Here is an 18,343-nt window from a genome sequence, read left to right as displayed (position 1 = left end):
CTGAAATCCAGTAAATATCCATGCAAGCATTGCTGTTTCCCCCTAAACTCTACACTAAACACTACACCACATTACACCATGTTTTATCTATTTATCTCAGTTTTGCATTTACATTTTAGTTTAGTATATTTTGTATAGTGTTTGGTCTTAACTTTTTTACTGTATTGAAGCACAATCTCAGGGGGCTCATACAGAACCAAACATTTCACTATAATGTACATGTACCTTATATGTGACAAATAGAAACAAAACGTGAAACGAGATTACGAGAATGTTATTGCATGCACGCCTTGACAATAGTGTGGTTATATTTTAGTTTGGCGATTAGACAATAGTGTGGTTATATTTCAGTTTGGTGATTAGACAATAGTGTGGTTATATTTTAGTTTGGTGATTAGACAATAGTGTGGTTATATTTTAGTTTGGTGATTAGACAATAGTGTGGTTATATCCAGTGGTGCAGTCGTAATATGGGAACTGCTCCCGCGCACGTGCACATGTTCCCTCGGTTGCGCACAGAACAGATGATTATTATGCATAACAATGTTTTAAATGTAATTGTAGTTACAATTTCTTTAATTGAATTAACTTAAACTAGAAAAGTAAATACAAACTAAATTAACAATGTAACTTAGAGTTAGTTTACAGAAGGACAGTTTCCTTCAGACTGAAGCACAACAATGTCTCATCCTTCCAGTCGGGACGCGTCTATATTAATCCCAGCCGAAGAGTGCGTCGCGTTTCTCTGATTGGCCATGACGCCCATGTGACCGCGGCGCGGGGTAGAGCGGAAATAGGCTGCTGCCTCCACGTCAAGAAAGACAGACAGGCATTCTATTGCCATGCTCTGCGACTAACCTTAACCAACTCCGAAATAATGCCTAACCTTAACCCTAACCTTAACTTAACCCTAACCTTAACCAACTCCGAAATAATGCCTAACCTTAACCCTAACCTTAACTTAACCCTAACCTTAACCAACTCCGAAATAATGCCTAAACTTAACCCTAACCTTAACTTAACCCTAACCTTAACCAACTCCGAAAGAATGCCTAAACTTAACCAGCGGAAGAATGCACGTTTATAGCGAGAGATGATAAACGTAAAAAAAAAAAATAAAAAAAAATTGAAGGGATTCGAACTTACTTGTCACCAACCGCACCGCAGGCTCCAGAGCAAGGCGGCGAACGAGGTGAGCTAAGCGTCGATGGAAAAACAGCGGGGATTACGGCTGCATAATGCCGCGGCCGCTCTGCCGCTGCCGCGGGGCGTGTCGCGGCCAATCAGGGAAAACGCGGAAGCACTCGGCAGCACTCTTTGGCTGGGATTAAAGAATAGGCAGTCGGGACCACAGATCAAGCAACCCCCCACCAATTGGTACAGGGCTTGTATTTTGGTTTGGCTCTTCTGAGTCTTCTCGTTGTTATGCTATCGGTATCCTATTATTATGCAAAGTCTAGGTGATAAGTGCTGGCCGGGTACTTGCCGCGCGCGACGAGTCCAGTGACAATTGTGAACGCATTTTTGTGTGTGCGCGTGCACATCCATTGCGTGTACTTCTGCCTCAGTGACCTACTACAACGGCGTGTAACCGCGTGTGTGCACGACTGCATCGCTGGTTATATCTTAGTTTAGTGATTAGACAATAGTGTGGTTATATTTTCATAATACTGTCCCTTGTCTTATATGGAATTAACCACCGGCATTTCGGTGTATTCCTTCTTTTCACAGGTTTGATAGACTACAATTTCCATTGTTTCCGCAAAGCCATCCACGAAGTGTTTGAAGTTGGGTCTTTAACGCAGCCGGCAGGCTCTGCTGTCGGCAGTCTGACCAGCCTCAACTACGCCGTGTTCAACGGGAGTGCTGTGTAGAGGAGGGTCGAGATGGACCGCAGGTTTACCTGGACACATTTTTAGCCTAACACGAAAACGACCAGAGAGGAAATACATGGAAACATGTAATTAATTAAAAACGACGCGCACAAACTCCTGATGCCACAAGGATGACGTTTGGCTAAGTACAGAAAAATGAACTGGATTTGAATTAAGGTGCTGAGCTCTAGCCGATAATAATATTACACATATCTTATCTCATCTGTCGCAGAACGATGAGGATCAACTTAGGCCTGTATTTGCTGCAAACAACTGTAGTACTGCTGTAATACGGGAGATGGGAACTTAACACTTTGAGTGCTGACGACGTGTTATGTCGGTATTTCATGCCCCCCCCGTTGAGTGCCGACGACGCAAATTGTAGTTTTATTTTTTTATTAGCGATCTGAATTCATATTTCATCAACCGAGTCTCCCGTTGGTACAGCAGCCCCTCTAGGAGCCCCGATGGGAAAATACCGCCCCCTATCGTCTATCCCTATGTAACTGCAGGCCATTAGATTACACTGGTGGATGTGTGGTGGATGTGTGTGGGGGCAGCCTACTGGCTCCACTATGCTGGCGAGCCGTCTGATCAAGAGGGAAGTGATCGCGGGATGGAAATATATATGGAATATATATTTACAGCAGCCAATAATCAATCAATAAACGTGATCGATATTTGGAATGGCGATCAGGAATTGGAATAATCTTTTTGGAGAACATCTGATCTAAGGTAAGGAATCTATGTTACCAGTCTTGGGGTAATCGGAGCTGTTTTGACCTATTTGACCGTGTGTGTGTGTGTGATGTTGAGGAAATGAGGTAATCGATTTCTCAGCTCGCTTCTATAGCGTGCATAAGTACACATATACTATCGATAATCTAGCGTTTATTTGAAAACGATTCATAAATAGGCCGACAAATGACAACGTGTCTAGTGTATTCGAGAATATTCCAATAAATGCAGAAAAATTAGGGAATCTTTCTATTTTCCGGAAATTTTTGAGAAAACGATAGCTTTTCGAAATGCTATAAAAGGGATATGAACCGATTTTTAAAACAATCCGTTTCGACAATGTTGACTGCAAACAAGTCATTGATAAGCGACGGGCAGATTAGACACATAGCCATAATTTAAATCATAGATTATGCGTTTGTAACGCTATCATTGAAGTGGGTGGCGGCATTCAAGGGGGTAAAAAGGAAAACACGGCCGGCATCGAAAGTGTTAAGAGGAAGTGCTAGAAATCAAAGGGATTGTTAAAAATGCAATAATCAAATAATCATGTCACATTAGAACAGCTATACAAGTGAAAGTTGACTCATTCTAAGCTATCTTGTCTTGTAGTTAACTGAAAAAAAGTGACACTGCATATCCAAGACAACAAAAACATGGTGGACTGAAAATTGGGGCTACTTAGAAAATAAACATCAATTGTAAAACTGTTTTATCAATTGTGACATGATTATTTTACTATCCCTTTTGAGTTCTAGTGTTTCCATTCCCCTTTAAGGGTCTGTTCCTGCACAAGTGCATGGGCTTGTAATCAGGGGTGAAGACATATTGAGGCAAAAAAAAAAAACATATATAGATAATGATTGTATTTTTCCTCCCACAGTCTTGTTTTAAAGTATGGATGCACAGATACTAGTGATACTAGATAGCCTACTAGTGTTGGATATTTGGCAGATACTAGAATAAAACAATGATGGTCTACGAGTGTTGGATATTGGGCAGATACTAGGCTAAAACAATGGTGTCCATATCAAGAGAATTTTCCCAATATCATAATCAAATGGCATGAGCCATGTGTAACGTGTAATTGTCTGTTTTTGGCACATATAATATGTTTACAGCCTACATCTCGTAAATATTTGTCCAGTGACCCCAGACGTATTGTCAGAATTCTACCATTCAGTAAAAGTCTAGGAAAGGTACTCCATATCTACCGTTCAGTAAAAGTCTAGGAAAGGTACTCCATATCTACCGTTCAGTAAAAGTCTAGGAAAGGTACTCCATATCTACCGTTCAGTAAAAGTCATGGAAAGGTACTCCGTATCTACCGTTCAGTAAAAGTCATGGAAAGGTACTCCATATCTACTGTTCAGTAAAAGTCATGGAAAGTGGTATTGGTGCATCCCTATTGCAAAGTAACTGCCTCTCTGCAAAACTGCATTTTCCTGCCAACAATATTCCAAACCAGAGCGGTTTTGTTTGTCGAAGCCTTGTGGAAAACAGTTTCAGTGATATCTGCCAAAATAATGCAGATTGCCATCAAGTTTGTTTTCCTACTATTTTGCACACAGTATATGAATACAGTATGTTGCATTTCTTGTTTACTTTGTTTACCTTCCTGCAAAAGAAACCTTATGAATGATTCTAAGTGGGACTTTGTGATCGCAGTGTAAATGTGGCAACGACTTTACCTCGGTCCAAGTTATTATTTTTATTTCTTTTAACAAGAAATATACACGCCAATACAAATTTTTCTTTCATCGCTTATTTTCCTTTGAAATATCGAGTGCTGTTAAGTAGGGGTTTCACTGCCCTGCATCAGAAAATAGTCCCCCAGTGAACACTGTTTCTGTCGACAGTGACTCATGCTGCGAGGGTCTCATGCTGCGAGGGTCCAGTGCAGTCTGCTCAGGATCTCCCCGGGCCTCCACTCTGCCAGTTAGACCATTAAGAGTCCGTGTTGATACAGTGTTTAGCAGCGGGGGACACGCTGAATGTCTGGTGATAAGTGATGGTGCCCTTTTCATTTGGCTCACGATTCTGTTTTTTTTTTTTCTTCTGTTTTTTTCTTTCTTTGCTTAATAATGAACATTATTGGCCAAATCTGACCACGTTAACCTTATTTTTTATTTGTAGCAAATTATGCTTTTGCTTTTCAGGGTGAGATGAGCCGCCGCCTGAATAATAGTTCAGTGGCCATGAGGTTGACTATGTTCATTTTTTTTTGTTATGTACATACATATTCTTTAATAGAGTAATATAATATTTCATATTTTGTCAAGTGAGAATCTCGAGGAGAATGGGATTTTGAATTATAAGGGAAATGTGAATGTCTCCCAATATTTTGTCTTGAGATTGTGGAACCATTAAAAGTTATTTTTTCATGCTATAGCTTATATTTGTGCTCTGTTCTGTCCACTTCTGGCCTCTACTGTACCTTACTGTACATGTCTACAATGTGCGTTTGCTCCCCAGTATTCAGATCCAAAGCTGACTGAACCGACTATGAACAGCAGGGGGCATCATAGCCTCCCGTTAGACTTGAGTCTGTCGTTGATGCGCGCATGTTCATTATGAACAAAACCTTTTATTTTCCCCTTACACGTCTGCAGTCCACATAATAACCCATGAACGGATGCGGGGTATACAAGTTCATACATGGCACACGCATGATGCCGAGCCCGGCTCCCATGTGTTCATACATTCTCATGTGTCTAATGGGTGGTGGCAGCATTGGGCCACAAGCGGAGCCTCTATAATCAGCCCCAGACCTCCAGCTTCAGACTATGGAAAATGGAGGTCAAGTAGGTCGAAACTGATCTCTTGCTCTCCAGGATTTTTTCCGGACCCTGCAGTTTTTCCAACGGCACCACCGCAGAAGGATCTCCCCTCGGCTGAGTGAAGCCCCGCGAGGAGCAGAAAGATCTCTCCCGGCTGAGCCCGCGAGGAGCAGAAAGATCTCTCCCGGCTGACCCCGCGAGGAGCAGAAAGACTTGGTTATTTTCGGTACCACGCAGCATCTGTTGTATGATAAACGGCAAATGTGCTGGGAGATGACTGCATGGCGTGACGGTTATGATGTATGGCTGCAGTACGTGAGGGTATAGCCTACAGTGGTCACACTATCTGATAATAAATATACTGTATACAGATGAAGCAACCACATTGTGAAAGTTGGGGCCTGTGTACTCTCTCAGGGCCAACCCGTTTTGACTCTCCCGACTAGGCCTGTTCGACAAGGGGCGCTTCACAGAAAAACAACGCAGATTGATTTCACACATAATCTCACATATCCCAAGGCTCGCTAAACTGTTTTGTCATTTAGTTTCACTCCCCATGATGTCATCAGAGGACACTTGAGTCCTTGTTTTGTTTGTTTGTTTTGTCATTTAGTTTGACAGTTAATGCGTTTGACTATCTCTCTCATGAATTGAAAATGGGGGACCCTGATGTAAACAAGACAAACTTCTTTCTGGTCTGCATCCCCTTAACAATTGTGTGTATTGAGCCGTACTGTATTGTACCCATTCTGAAATCTGTTAAATAAAGTTTTCATTCATTCATCCTCCCATGATGTCATCAGAGGACACTGAGTCCTTGTGTTAGAGATAAAGAATAGAGTTAAGGATAGCAAAAGGGGGTGCTATTTTTTCATCTACATCATTTCACACTAACACAACATAAGGATTCAGTGTCCTCAAATTACATCACTGGTGGCCATATTCAAACGCATTAACTCTCAATAACTGTCAAACTAAATGATTTTGTGCGAAACAGTTTAGTGCCTTGGGATGTGTGTGAGATCGTGTGCAAAAAAAAAGCACCATTGTTTTTCGTCGTCTTTTAATCGGCACCAATTCATTACCTTACTGAATACAATACTCCTATTCTACAAAAGGCTCTAAACTGTTTTGCACTGTTTTGTCATTTAGTTTTGACAGTTAATGCGTTTGACTATCTCCTCCCATGATGTCATCAGAGGACACTGTGTTGTGTTATTTACAGCTCAATGTAATGATGAATGTATAGATGAAATAATAGAGATAAGGATAGCAAAAGGGGGTGCTATGTTTTCATCTACATCATTTCACTTAGCTGTAATTAACACAACACAAGGGTTCAGTGTCCTCAATAATGACACCACTGGTGGCCATATTCAAACGCATGAACTCTCAATAACTGTCCAAATGATTGTGTGTGAAACAGTTTAGTGCCTTGGGTGTGTGAGATCGTGTGCAAATAAAATCACCATTGTTTTTCGTTGTCTTTTAATTGGCACCAATTCATTACCTTACAGAATACTCCTATTCTACAGCATATCCATTACCTGTATTACAACTTTCAAACGGATGTCACAATGCGTGGTCGGACCTACCTGTTGTATAAACTAGCATATTACGGCATAATTTTTGGCTGCCTGTTGTGATACGCTGTGATATGTGTACAGTCCACCCCCCCCCCCCTACTCAACCCACCCCAACCATCTCCAAAGTACAGTTTCCCCACCCCACCTACCCAACCTCCCCCCACCCCACCTACCCAACCTCCTCCAATGTACAGTTTCTTCCCCCTCAAATGTTTATACTACTCTCTTTTTTAGACTCGTTTTGTATCACAAACAGTACTGTATTTGTAGATCTGGTATGTCATAAATGTCTAGATGTAGCAGTACTGTCTACCTGTATGTCATGAATTGAAAATGGGGGCCCCTGATGTAAACAAGACGAAAGTCTTTCTCTGGTCTGCATCCCCTTAACAATTGTGTGTATTGAGCTGTACTACTGTATTGTACCCATTCTGCAATCTGTTAATAAAGTTTTCAACAATCAATCAAATCCCTGAAAAGGTGGTGGTGAAGGAGGGAAAGGGGCGGGGATGTAATGGGTTTCTTGTCTGAAAGGGGCGGGGATGTAATGAGTTTCTCGCCTGAACGAGGCGGGGTTTTAATGGGTGTCTGTCTGCTTTTTACGCACTGACTACGACACTATAGTTAGTGCAGCACAGTCTCAACTCTAAACCCATCATTTCTCAGTCCGTCGGTCGGAGACCAGGGAGGATCTATCAGTCATTCATAAGAAGACAAGCTGACAAACCTTTGCGCATTATTAGGAGATAAAGGCTCAAGACATACTATTGCTGATGCGCAAGGAGTGGTACGTTTATTTTTGTTTTGTTTTCGTTACTGTTCACTGTACACTTCTATTATTAAGTGTCTTTAAACATAATCAAAAGTAAAGTGTGCGCCAAATTATACTATTTAATTATATGTTATGATGAGAGTGCTGCAGTCTTTTATTATGTTTGAAGTATTGGTCCTATAGCTACACAGACAGTCACCATCACCTCACCTGTATACGTGATGCTGGATGAAACAATTGATTGATTAAAGGGTTGTTACACAAAAGGTCTAGATAGGGGTTCTTCTTTGCACAACAGACTCACTCAAATAAGAAAAGAAACGTGATTATTTGATGTGTATTTATTTATATGTGTAAAACATATGTGTGCCTAGTTAGACATTCGACTATAACTTACATAATCGTTCCCAACCTTGGCCCCTGGTATGTACAGTAGGGCCTGAGTATGCTCTCTAGAAAAAATTCTCATTAAACTAAAATAACTGTTATAATATCTGATTGCCGTTTTTTTAAATAAAAGACTACAGTCAATAGCTTTTTGACTGCATTGGAGGCTATACCGTGAACGCTACACAGTTTGTCTTGAGAGATATCAGCTTTAGCTCTGGCCCTCTGAGAATAGAAATATATTTGATAAATTATAGGTACCAAATGTGTAAATTGGTATTTTATTATGCACACAGACACAGTGGGCCGACAGTGGCTCGGGGGGTAGAGCATGTCACCTGGCAATCCGGAGGTTCCCGGTTCGATTCCCACTCGGCAGTGTCCAGCGTGCTCGATGTGTCCTTGAGCAAGACACTTAACCCCTAATTGCTCCCGATGAGCAGGTTGGCACCTTGCCTCCGCCGTCGGTGCGTGCACATGTGTGAATGTGTGAGTGAATGGGTAAAAGGTGAGGAACAAATTGTAAAATCACGTTTTCATGGATTTTAACGCCTGACGTTTTTTCTGACCTCAATATTTGGGGGTTGAAGGTTGGGAACCCCCTGGCTTAATTAAAGCCTTGTGCAACCTGATGCACTTATTTCAAATAATTTGAAAGACAGGATGCATTAAAGGATTCGCTCTCTCTCTTTCTTTCTTTAGAATGAGGAAACAGCAACGTTGGGGGTTGGGGTTAAAAATAGACGGGGGGCCCATGGGCAGGGCATGCAGGGCAGTGTGTAACCTACACTGCAGGGACCACAACAAAGTATGGAGAAGGAAAGAACAGGGGTCCTTTGAGGCCCCCCCCCCCCCCCCCCCATGCATCTGACCGCGCACTAAGGTTAGCTCTGTACGAGATGCATTACAGAGGCGCTATGTAATATTAAAACACCCTATGTCATAGGGCGTAATAAGTAAGACATAATTCATCCATCATTTATTCTATATTTGTTTATCCAAAGTTATGAAAACCAAATGGTTTCATGGTCAGTTTACAGAAATAGCAAGGTAAAATCGCTTGGCGCAGTGGGCAAGGCGCTCGCCTCTAACGCAGGAGACGCTGGGTTCGAGCCCAGCTCTCGGCGTTGCTACCGGCTTGGCCGGTCGTTCATACTAACACAATTGGCAAGTGTTAGAGGGTGGGAAAGCCGGTGGGTGGGGATTTGACGTTGTGGACAGCGACTCCTACAGGTCGGTTTGGTGACGCCGGTGCGACGGAAGCAGGAAGTGAGCCACCCACGCGTTACTCCTCGCCACTGAGAGTTCGAGCTGCTGCGGTGAAAAGATGCGACAGGCTGCCTCCTCGTGTACCGGAGGGGACACGTGATGCAAGGCTTCTGTCCTCACTATACAACCGACCTGTGGGAGGCATAGTCTAGCAACGTTCAAGACAGGGGAGGGAAGAATTGGATATACGAAATTGGGATGGGAGAAAAATAGAAAATGGGGAGAAAAAGTGGACAAAAAAAAAGAAATAGCAAGGTAAAGACGCAAACAGATATGATTTGTTTTTGTTACTGATACGTGTGTTGTCACATGCTATATTGTGCGTTGGCGTGCAGTTTTGGTACTCTTATCAGCAGGACAAGCCATGGAGCGTCTCCCTCCCAAGCCTTGTCAATATATGAGCCATATTTCAATAGTCTGAGTCGGAGTAGTGATGTCATGTCGTCCACTTTAGATTACAAGGCATCTTGTTCCAGCCACTCAACACCCCTGTGGCACTGCGAATTAAATAGTTTCCATGTGTTTCAGCTAACTGCACATCCACACACACACGCACACGCACGCACACACACACGCACGCACGCACACACACACACACACACACACACACACACACACACACACACACAGCATTCTTCAGTTCACATCCATCCATATTTTCCATGTGTTTCAGCGAACTGCACATCCACACACACACACACACACACACACACGCACACACACACACACACACACACACACAGCATGCTTCAGTTCACATCCATTTTGTTCAAATTTGCAAACTCAAAAAAATCATGTTAAAACAATTGGCTTTTCTGGAAGCATTCTCCCTCTGTCAACAAACAGCAGTCACACTTTCCCATTATTTACACAGAGAGGAGAATTTCTACACTCTCTCTCCCTCTCTCTCTCTCTCTCTCTCTCTCTCTCTCTCTCTCTCTCTCTCTCTCTCTTTTTTTTTTCTACTGAAAACAGAGGGGGCGGAAGAAAGAATGCATCTCTGTCTGTTTTTTTGTGTTTGTTTTGTTCTCATCCCCACGTTGGAACCGCATGATTTTTGCCACGTTCTGACCACAGTAACATTCAGGACATTCCTCTCTCTCTGGCGAAGGCTGGACTGAGTGGACTCCGTGTGTATACAATCTGCAGGCGTAGCCCCCAGGGACCGTGACAGTTAAAGGTGTGTGAGGTGAGTGACGCATGGCTGTGTCTGCCTGGCTGTTTTGGCTGGTGTGCGGCTATACACAGGATGAGAGCGGCAACCGGGGTCACTGACACAAGATAGCTCTCCGTGAGTCAGAACCACTCACACATCCATTAGTTTCCACTTCCCGTTCCCTCGTTCCACGGCTGGGCTATAGGGGGAAGGGAGGAGCGGTGGAAGAGTTGTGGGGGATATATGTAGGTTTTATATGTTGTTTGACATCCCTGGTTTGATTTGGTACCTGTCGGTACTTTTAAGTTTTATTCAGAATCATCTCCACCTCCTTGGTTCTTGGTCTGGGCGCCTCCACATGGAGTCCAAGTTTCAAGTTTTGTTTTATTTGTCACATATAAGGTACATGAACCTTACAGTGAAATGCTTGGTTCTGTATGAGCCTCCTGAGATTGTGCTTCATACAGTAAAAACACACTATACAAAATGCTAAAATTAAGTAGAGAGGTAGTGCAAATCCTTTAGTAATAAATAGATAAACATATGGTGTAGTGTTAAAAGTGTCTAAAGTGAATTTTAGGGTGAATGTTTAAAGTGAGTGTATGTGCATGTGGATGTGTGTGCAATGAATGTAGAATGGATGTAGAATGGATGTAGAATGTAGAATGGATTTAGAATGAATGTAGAATGGATGTAGAATGGATGTAGAATGGAGGTAGAATGTAGAATGGATGTAGAAGGGATGTAGAATGGACGGGTTAGTGGAGAAGATTGTTTCATTCTCTACCTCCAGAAGTGTGACAATGACCCACTATCTCCAAGTCTGACCTTTAGTACCCATGCGTTTCTGCCTCTCTTGCTTCACTGATGCACGGTCGAACCCCCCCCCCCCCCCCCCCCTGCGATGATCAACCCACATCAACACACATTGTGTTGTGTAATGAATGGATCTTAAAGCCAGCCGTCTGGCCGTCCAGCCAGGAAACACCGGTCTTCCTGAGTGTCGCGGCAGACAAAAGATGTTCCTCCACCACCATCAAAGGCAGTCAGCGGACATGCGACGACGGCAGCGGGCCTCTCAGGAAACAAATACAGGCTGACATCACTAACCCTCATGGCCACTGGGGGTGGCGCTGAGCACACACACCGCTGGCCACTAACCCTTTCACTGCCACACGACAGCCGGTTAACCCTTTCACTGTGACAATACAGAAGGTTAGCCCTTTACTATCACACAACCGACGGCGATGCTCCATCATTAGCTCCGCGGTGATGCTAATGATGGAGCATCGCAGTCGGTTGTGTGATAGTAAAGGGTTAACCTTCTGTCGTGTGGCAGTGAAATAGTTAATGGGACAACATGTTTACCCTCATATTTGTTTTGGGTGGCGCGTAGATTAGTTCATTTATTTGTTTGCGAAATTCCCACCGCAGAAGGACTTTTCGCTGAAGATGTAGCTAGTTAGTTCTGTTTCGCTCACTGAATTCCCTTTCTTTCAACTGCTCTCTGCTTAGTATTGAGAAAAAGAAAAGGCTTTTTTTTTTGTATTTTAGTCTTTTTTGTTTTGTTTGTAGCAAGACAAAATAAATGTCTATACAAACCTAGGTTTCGAACCGGATTCTCTTACCGGGTCAAGTGCCGGCTTCTCACTGACCTTTCTCACTCTTCATCCTCCGGAACATTTTGATGGATTTTTATTACTTCTTAGGCAACTTGACAACATAAACATTCTAAACATAAACTTTTCTGTTAATCTGACAGGAGATAAACTTCTATGTCTATGGACAAAATAGAAAAATCAAATCCTTGCTCCACAGAGTGGCATTAACGGGTTAGTTCCGCATTTCTTTATCTTGATTTTTTTTTATATTTCCTACTTACTAATGATCTTGCGCATGCTGTTCCTCACACTGGACACCCACAGCTCCTCCACCTAGTCTGCCACAAACGAATGCAAAGTCAATGGGGCCAAGCTCCTGTCTGTACAAGCTGACTGAAACCAAGTGAAACCCACTCCACAACGTGCGCGCAAAGTCGATTTCAGTTAGTTTTGGTCAGCTTGTACAGAGAGGAGCCTGGCCCCATTGACTTTGCATTCGTTTATGGCTGACTTTGATTGATTGAAAATGTTATTAACAGATTGCAGAATGGGTACAATACAGTACAGCTCAATACACACAATTGTTAAGGGGATGCAGACCAGAGAAAGACTTTCGTCTTGTTTACATCAGGGTCCCCCATTTTCAATTCATCATAACATATATGACATACATGACATACAGATAGACAGTACTGCTACTAGGTAGAGCTGTGGGTATCCAGTGTGAAGAACAGCATGGATTGTGCTAAGAAAGGACAAAAGATAATAGGAACTATAGGGCAAGGGGTCCAAAATTCGGAACTATCCCTTTAATGTCTTGGGAAGGCGGTAGTGACTTATTCTATTTGTTGTCTGACTGAGAGCTGTTTGTTGTTCTAGTACACAGCAGACGTGAGGTCCACGGTTCCCAGGAGGCTGTCAGCTGCAGCCGGCTTTGTTCCAGACGGATAAACACATGAGCAGCTGGAGACTCGGGGGCCAAACACAGCCGAGCACGTATTCCTCCTTTAACTGGGCTTTTATTGCTCTGTGATCGGCTTGAATGTGTTTCCGTCTTTACTGTCGGCCTTTATAACGACCTCGCGAGCAGGTGGAGGAGACACGAATCAGACCGGGCTCTTTAATGGAGTACAGAGGAGGATCAGGCCTCGTGTTGCAATGTGGCGCTACTCAGCCTCTCCGTCACCCAGTGCCGTTTCAAGTGTTTTGCAACACGCGGCTGGGGTCGAAATGGCCGTAGAAAAGACGTCGGTTAAGTAATGGCAGGCTTGTTTTCTGGTTTTTGTGTCTCAAAACACCCCCATCTGGAAATCTTTTATTATTATTCTGTTTTTAACTTGATGACATCTCTAATCAAAGGCAACACATGCTAAATGCTTGTTCATTTAGATTTGTGATTTTGCGTGCGGCTGAAAATCGCTCCTTGTGATCTAGCAGGAAGCCGCTCTCCACATTGGGTGTCTTTGTAGTACTGTGGATAAAAGAGAGAGCAGTCATCTGATCTCGCCTTGTGTTTCTTCTTCTGTTACAGTTTATGACCCCCCCCCCCCCCCCCCCCCCCCACCTCCAACCTGGAGAAGTGCTGCTTTCCCTCGATCTCACTTCACGGGTTCGGTGTTTATAAACCGCTCAACTGAACATTGTCGGGTCTATCAATATTCCTATTCTTTATTTTCTTTTAAAAAAAAACAAAAAAAAAATAGGTTGTGTAAATCCGGGAAGTGACACAGTGCGGGAACTGTTCTGCGTTGGACTGATCGTAAAAAAACAACAGAGTCTCTCACCCATTTAATGGAAAACCGACACGAAAGTGCAGGGTGGTAAATGAACTAACTAACAGTTACCCCCTCCCCCCGTCTTCCTGTCATTAACCCACCAGCTCCTTAGCCTCCTCTGTGCTACTACTAGATGGTGGTTTACTGTACAGGAGAAAGCAGCAATTGTAAGCTCAGGCACGCGTGTGTATGTCTGAAAGGACATGTCAAAAAGCCTTCTCTTAACACTCAGGCGTGTAGCACGGCCACCTCTCAGATTCCGAGGCTATAGAGCTCTCCGCGGGGAAACGTAGACATGTCATCCAAACACTCATGGTAGCTACTGTATGAGTGATTATCCGGCAGTCGTGACAGGTTTAGTACAGTATATACCCACTTAAATTGTTCCACTGGACTACAAGCAGTCTTTTATTATTATGTGCATGACAGCAGGGTTTTCATCACGGAAATATTCTGGTCTGGAAAACGTATATACACACTGCTTAGTTCCTTCTGAGGATAAACAGTATGCACCTACGGAGGAACGCGGCTCTCGTCGCGGATCCAATTGGCACCGGTGTGAAGGAACTGTGTGGAGCCGCTGGAGAGAGGAAGGAGAGCCTTGCATGGACATGTGAGGGTTCCGGTGGCCATGGGAGAGGTCGGAATAACCTAAAGACACCGGTTAACCCTTTCACTGCCACGCGACAGAAGGTTAACCTTTCACTGCCACACGACAGCAGGTCAACCTTTCACTACCACACTACAGACGGTTAACCTTTCACTGCCACACTACGGTTAACCTGTAGTGTGGTTGTGAAAGGGTTAACCCTTTGTCGTGTGGCAGTGAAACCACTCCCCCCAGAAACCACTCCCAAACAGAAAGAGGTTTTTCCATGTTCTTTTTCTTTTTTTGTAACTTGATGAAATCTCTAATCAAAGGCAACAACATTATGCAAAATGCTTGTTCTGTTTTGATTTGTGACTTTGCGTGCGGCTGAAAAGCGCTCCTTGTGATGTCGCAGGAAGCCACTTCACATTGGGTGTCTTTGTACTGCGATAAAAGAGAGAGAGAGAGCAGTCATCTGATCATCTGATGCCCTTCGGGGTCCTGTCTTGTATTTCTTCCGCTGTTTATGACCCCCCCCCCCCCTCCCTCCGTGCTTCACAGGTTCTGTGTTTAAATAAACCTCTGAACTGAACATTGAGGCGTCTATATCAATATTAATTAAAAAAAAAATCCCGAAAGTGACACAGTACCAGAACTGTTCTGCCCTGGGCCTATACGTGATCATTAAACAACAGAGTCTAAGCCATTTAATGGAAAAGCAACAGGAAAGTGGGGGTGGCAATGAACTAACTAACAGTTACCCCCTTATTCCTGTCATTAACCCCTTTATTTAACCCACCTGTGCTCTTCTGGAGGGTGCTAAGTTCAAGCACGCATGTGTGTTTGAAAGGATGTGACTGCATGGGCGGCTCGGTGGCGCAGCGGACATTGCGCTCGTCACCAACGCAAGAGACACCGGGTTCGAATCCGGCTGTCGGTGTTGCCTCCGGCTTAGGCCGGCCGTCATACTAACTCAATTGGCAGAGTTAGCGGGTGGAAGTCGATGTGCGGTAATCTGGACATTGTGGACAGCGACTCCTACAGGTCGGTTGGGGGACGCCTGCACAGCAGAGACAGGAAATGGCGGGGGTAGTGTGAGCCTCCCACACGTTACACCTTGCCAATGAGAGTCCGCGCTGGCAGCCTCATTACTTTTACCAAACGGTTTCTGCGTTTTGCTAATCTGATTGGCCACTGACGTTTCTTTGACGTTTCTGGTCATGTGACATGTGCGCCCAATCGTGTGACGGCAAGTTCTTTGGACGGTTAAGCTTAGGCGCTCTTTCGAAGTAGTTAAGGTTAGAGTTTGTCTTAGAGCATGGCGATAGAACGCCAGCCCTGATTCCAAACTCTAACCGTAACCAACTGCGAAAGAGTCACCTAAGCTAACCAGTGATAAACTAGGCGTTAGGTCATTTGCAGGCTGTTCAACGCGGAAATGGGCTAAGACACTGCTCGTCATGCGATTGGGCGCACATGTCACATGACCAGAAACGTGCGTGGCCAATCAGAGCGCAAAACGGGAACGCGGAAACACGAACCGTTTGGTAAAAGCATAGACGCGCGCTGGCAGGTGAAAAGATGTGACAGGCTGCCTCCTCGTGTATCGGAGAGGACACGTGATGCAAGGCTTCTATCCTCCCTACAACCGGCCAGTGGGGGCATATGCGAGCAATGTTCAAGACAGGGGAGGGGAGAATTGGCACAGCGAAATTGGGATGGGAGAAAAATGGAAAAAAGAGAGGAGAAAAGGTGGATCAAAAGAATAAAAAGAAAGGATGTGACCGCAATCAAAAAGCCTTTCATAGCACTTAAAGGTACAATCTGTAATGCCATCAAACAGTGACCTCTAGGGCAAAAGAGCCCACGCTTGGTATTGCACTTTGTTAACTTTTTTTCTTTTGGTCTGACGCGTGGACGCAGGAGTTAGTAACTTATTATACTGTGAATTTCTCCAGACCTCTCCGAGCCAGAAGAGCCTGAGAGATGAGAGCCTGAGAGATGTGGCCAGCAGTAGCAACCGCTCCCTTATACCCACTGAAATCCAAGCCACACATCAGACAAAAACAAAAAACTGTAAACAAAGCGCAGTACCACGTCGTCATCTTCCTCCTCGAGGTCGCTGTTTGACGACATTACAAATTCTACCTTTAAGCGCACAGTGTACTTCTCCGATTCCGAGAACTCTCCGAGGGAAATGTCATCCAAAGACTCACTGTAGCTACCGCATGATTCATATCTGGTAGTTGTGACAGATTTAGTACAGTTACCACTTAATGGTTCCACTGGATACGAACAGTCTTTTATTACGAATGACAGCTTTTCATCATGGAAATATATTCGGGTCTGGAAAGTGTAACTGTACACACTGCTTGATTCCTCCGCTGAGAAACTGTACAGTAACACCTACATAGGAACGCGGCCCTCGTCGGGATCCAATTGGCACCGGTGTGGAGGGGCTGTCAAGTCACTGAGGAACGCGGGGGAGAGAGAGCCTTGCATGGCCATGGGAGTTGGGAACCGAGGGTTCTGGTGGCCTCGAGGCCGACCGCGGGGGAGTGTTACCATTTGGGCTCGCAGTACAAAGCATCCCGGAGAGGTCGAAATGACTCCAGTTAATCTTTCACCGAGATAGACGGCGAAGAACGCAAATGTGTCCCACTTGCCAGTGTGAAATGTGTGGGCTCGTGCAACAGTGCTCGCTGTGTCTGCAGTGTGTGGTAGTCGGTGAGAAAACCGAACACACGGATTGATCTCTGTTTGGTTTAACGTCTCGCTGAGAGTAGTTCAGGGGAGGCGCGTTGTTAGTGGATTATGTGGCCTGAGACAGTCTGATGAAGGATGTTGACACCTCTCTGGCTTCTAAAACACGCTGCTACTCTAGGCTAACATTTTCCGCTGTTGCTTTTCATTGCCAAGAAGAACCTTGGATGGACTACAGAAGGAGCTGAGCAGATTAAAAAAAACACAGCCTATTTGGTCGTAAACCTAAATAATGTAAAGTGCCTTTCCACAATGTATATATGTTTATATACTTTCAAGTGTTTCTTTGATCTGAACAAAGGAAAAATAATCTGTCTGCGCCGGCATTCCTAGCCTCTCATAATCTCCAGGCCTGTTTTACTTCACTGCTTTTTAACATCAGCAAGGTAAACAAAAACCCTTTTCCAGGCTCAAAATATACGCCAAACGCTAAGCTGTCACATTATGTGACATTATATTTTCTTCATCAATAAAGCCGTCACATACTGTCAGTCGTATAAACTCAGTCAACCAGTTCCAGGGTGAGAAAATGTCCCCAATCCGATAAATCAAAACGTAAACAAAGCCAGAAGTAGGGTGATGTGACAATGTTTCAACACACAGGGGGGCGCTGCACACGGCAACTGTGGATGGGATTGTGTGTATCAATTGTGGGTATTCCACCTTCAGAACTGGGCTGGTTCCGGAGTACAAAGGATTCCCATTAGATTCTATCATAACTCTATTCTATCATACTTTTGGAACCAAATCTCATGGACAAAACCAAAGTGACAACAAAGACAATTCAAAAGGACCCAAGTTCATTTCCTGTTGCAATGTTTGCTAATGCGATATGCGACCGACAGCAATACACTTGGGTCCAAACCGTACCCTGGAAACAAGAATTCCAGTGAAACAGTTCTATAGGATTTACCTCTGTTAATCCTAAAGGGAAACAGCTGGATACTACAGAATGTATTTTTGCAGATGTTGTGCCTCCGGGGGGGGGGGGGGGGGGGGGGGGGGGGGGGGGGGGGGGGTGGTAGAATGAGAGGACTATGTCCGGAAGGACAG

At 44.2% G+C, this 18,343-nt stretch overlaps 1 protein-coding gene across 1 annotated transcript in view; it reads left to right on the top strand.

Annotated features, from left to right (window-relative positions):
- The window catches only part of LOC311226281 (ras-related GTP-binding protein C-like), a 30,204-nt gene extending 25,203 nt beyond the window's left edge, over window positions 1-5,001 (top strand). The window contains exon 7 of the mRNA XM_084311685.1: window positions 1,732-5,001. Coding sequence (XP_084167811.1) covers window positions 1,732-1,874 — 143 coding nt within the window. The 3' untranslated portion in view covers window positions 1,875-5,001. The remainder of the gene's footprint in view (window positions 1-1,731) is intronic.
- The last annotated feature ends 13,342 nt before the right edge of the window (window positions 5,002-18,343 follow it).

Source organism: Notolepis coatsorum (genome assembly GCF_963971535.1).
Source record: "Notolepis coatsorum genome assembly, chromosome: 4".
Taxonomy (NCBI): Eukaryota; Metazoa; Chordata; class Actinopteri; order Aulopiformes; family Paralepididae; genus Notolepis; species Notolepis coatsorum.
The sequence above is the reverse complement of the archived record's forward strand: the minus strand, read 5'-3'. Positions and strand labels throughout refer to the sequence as shown.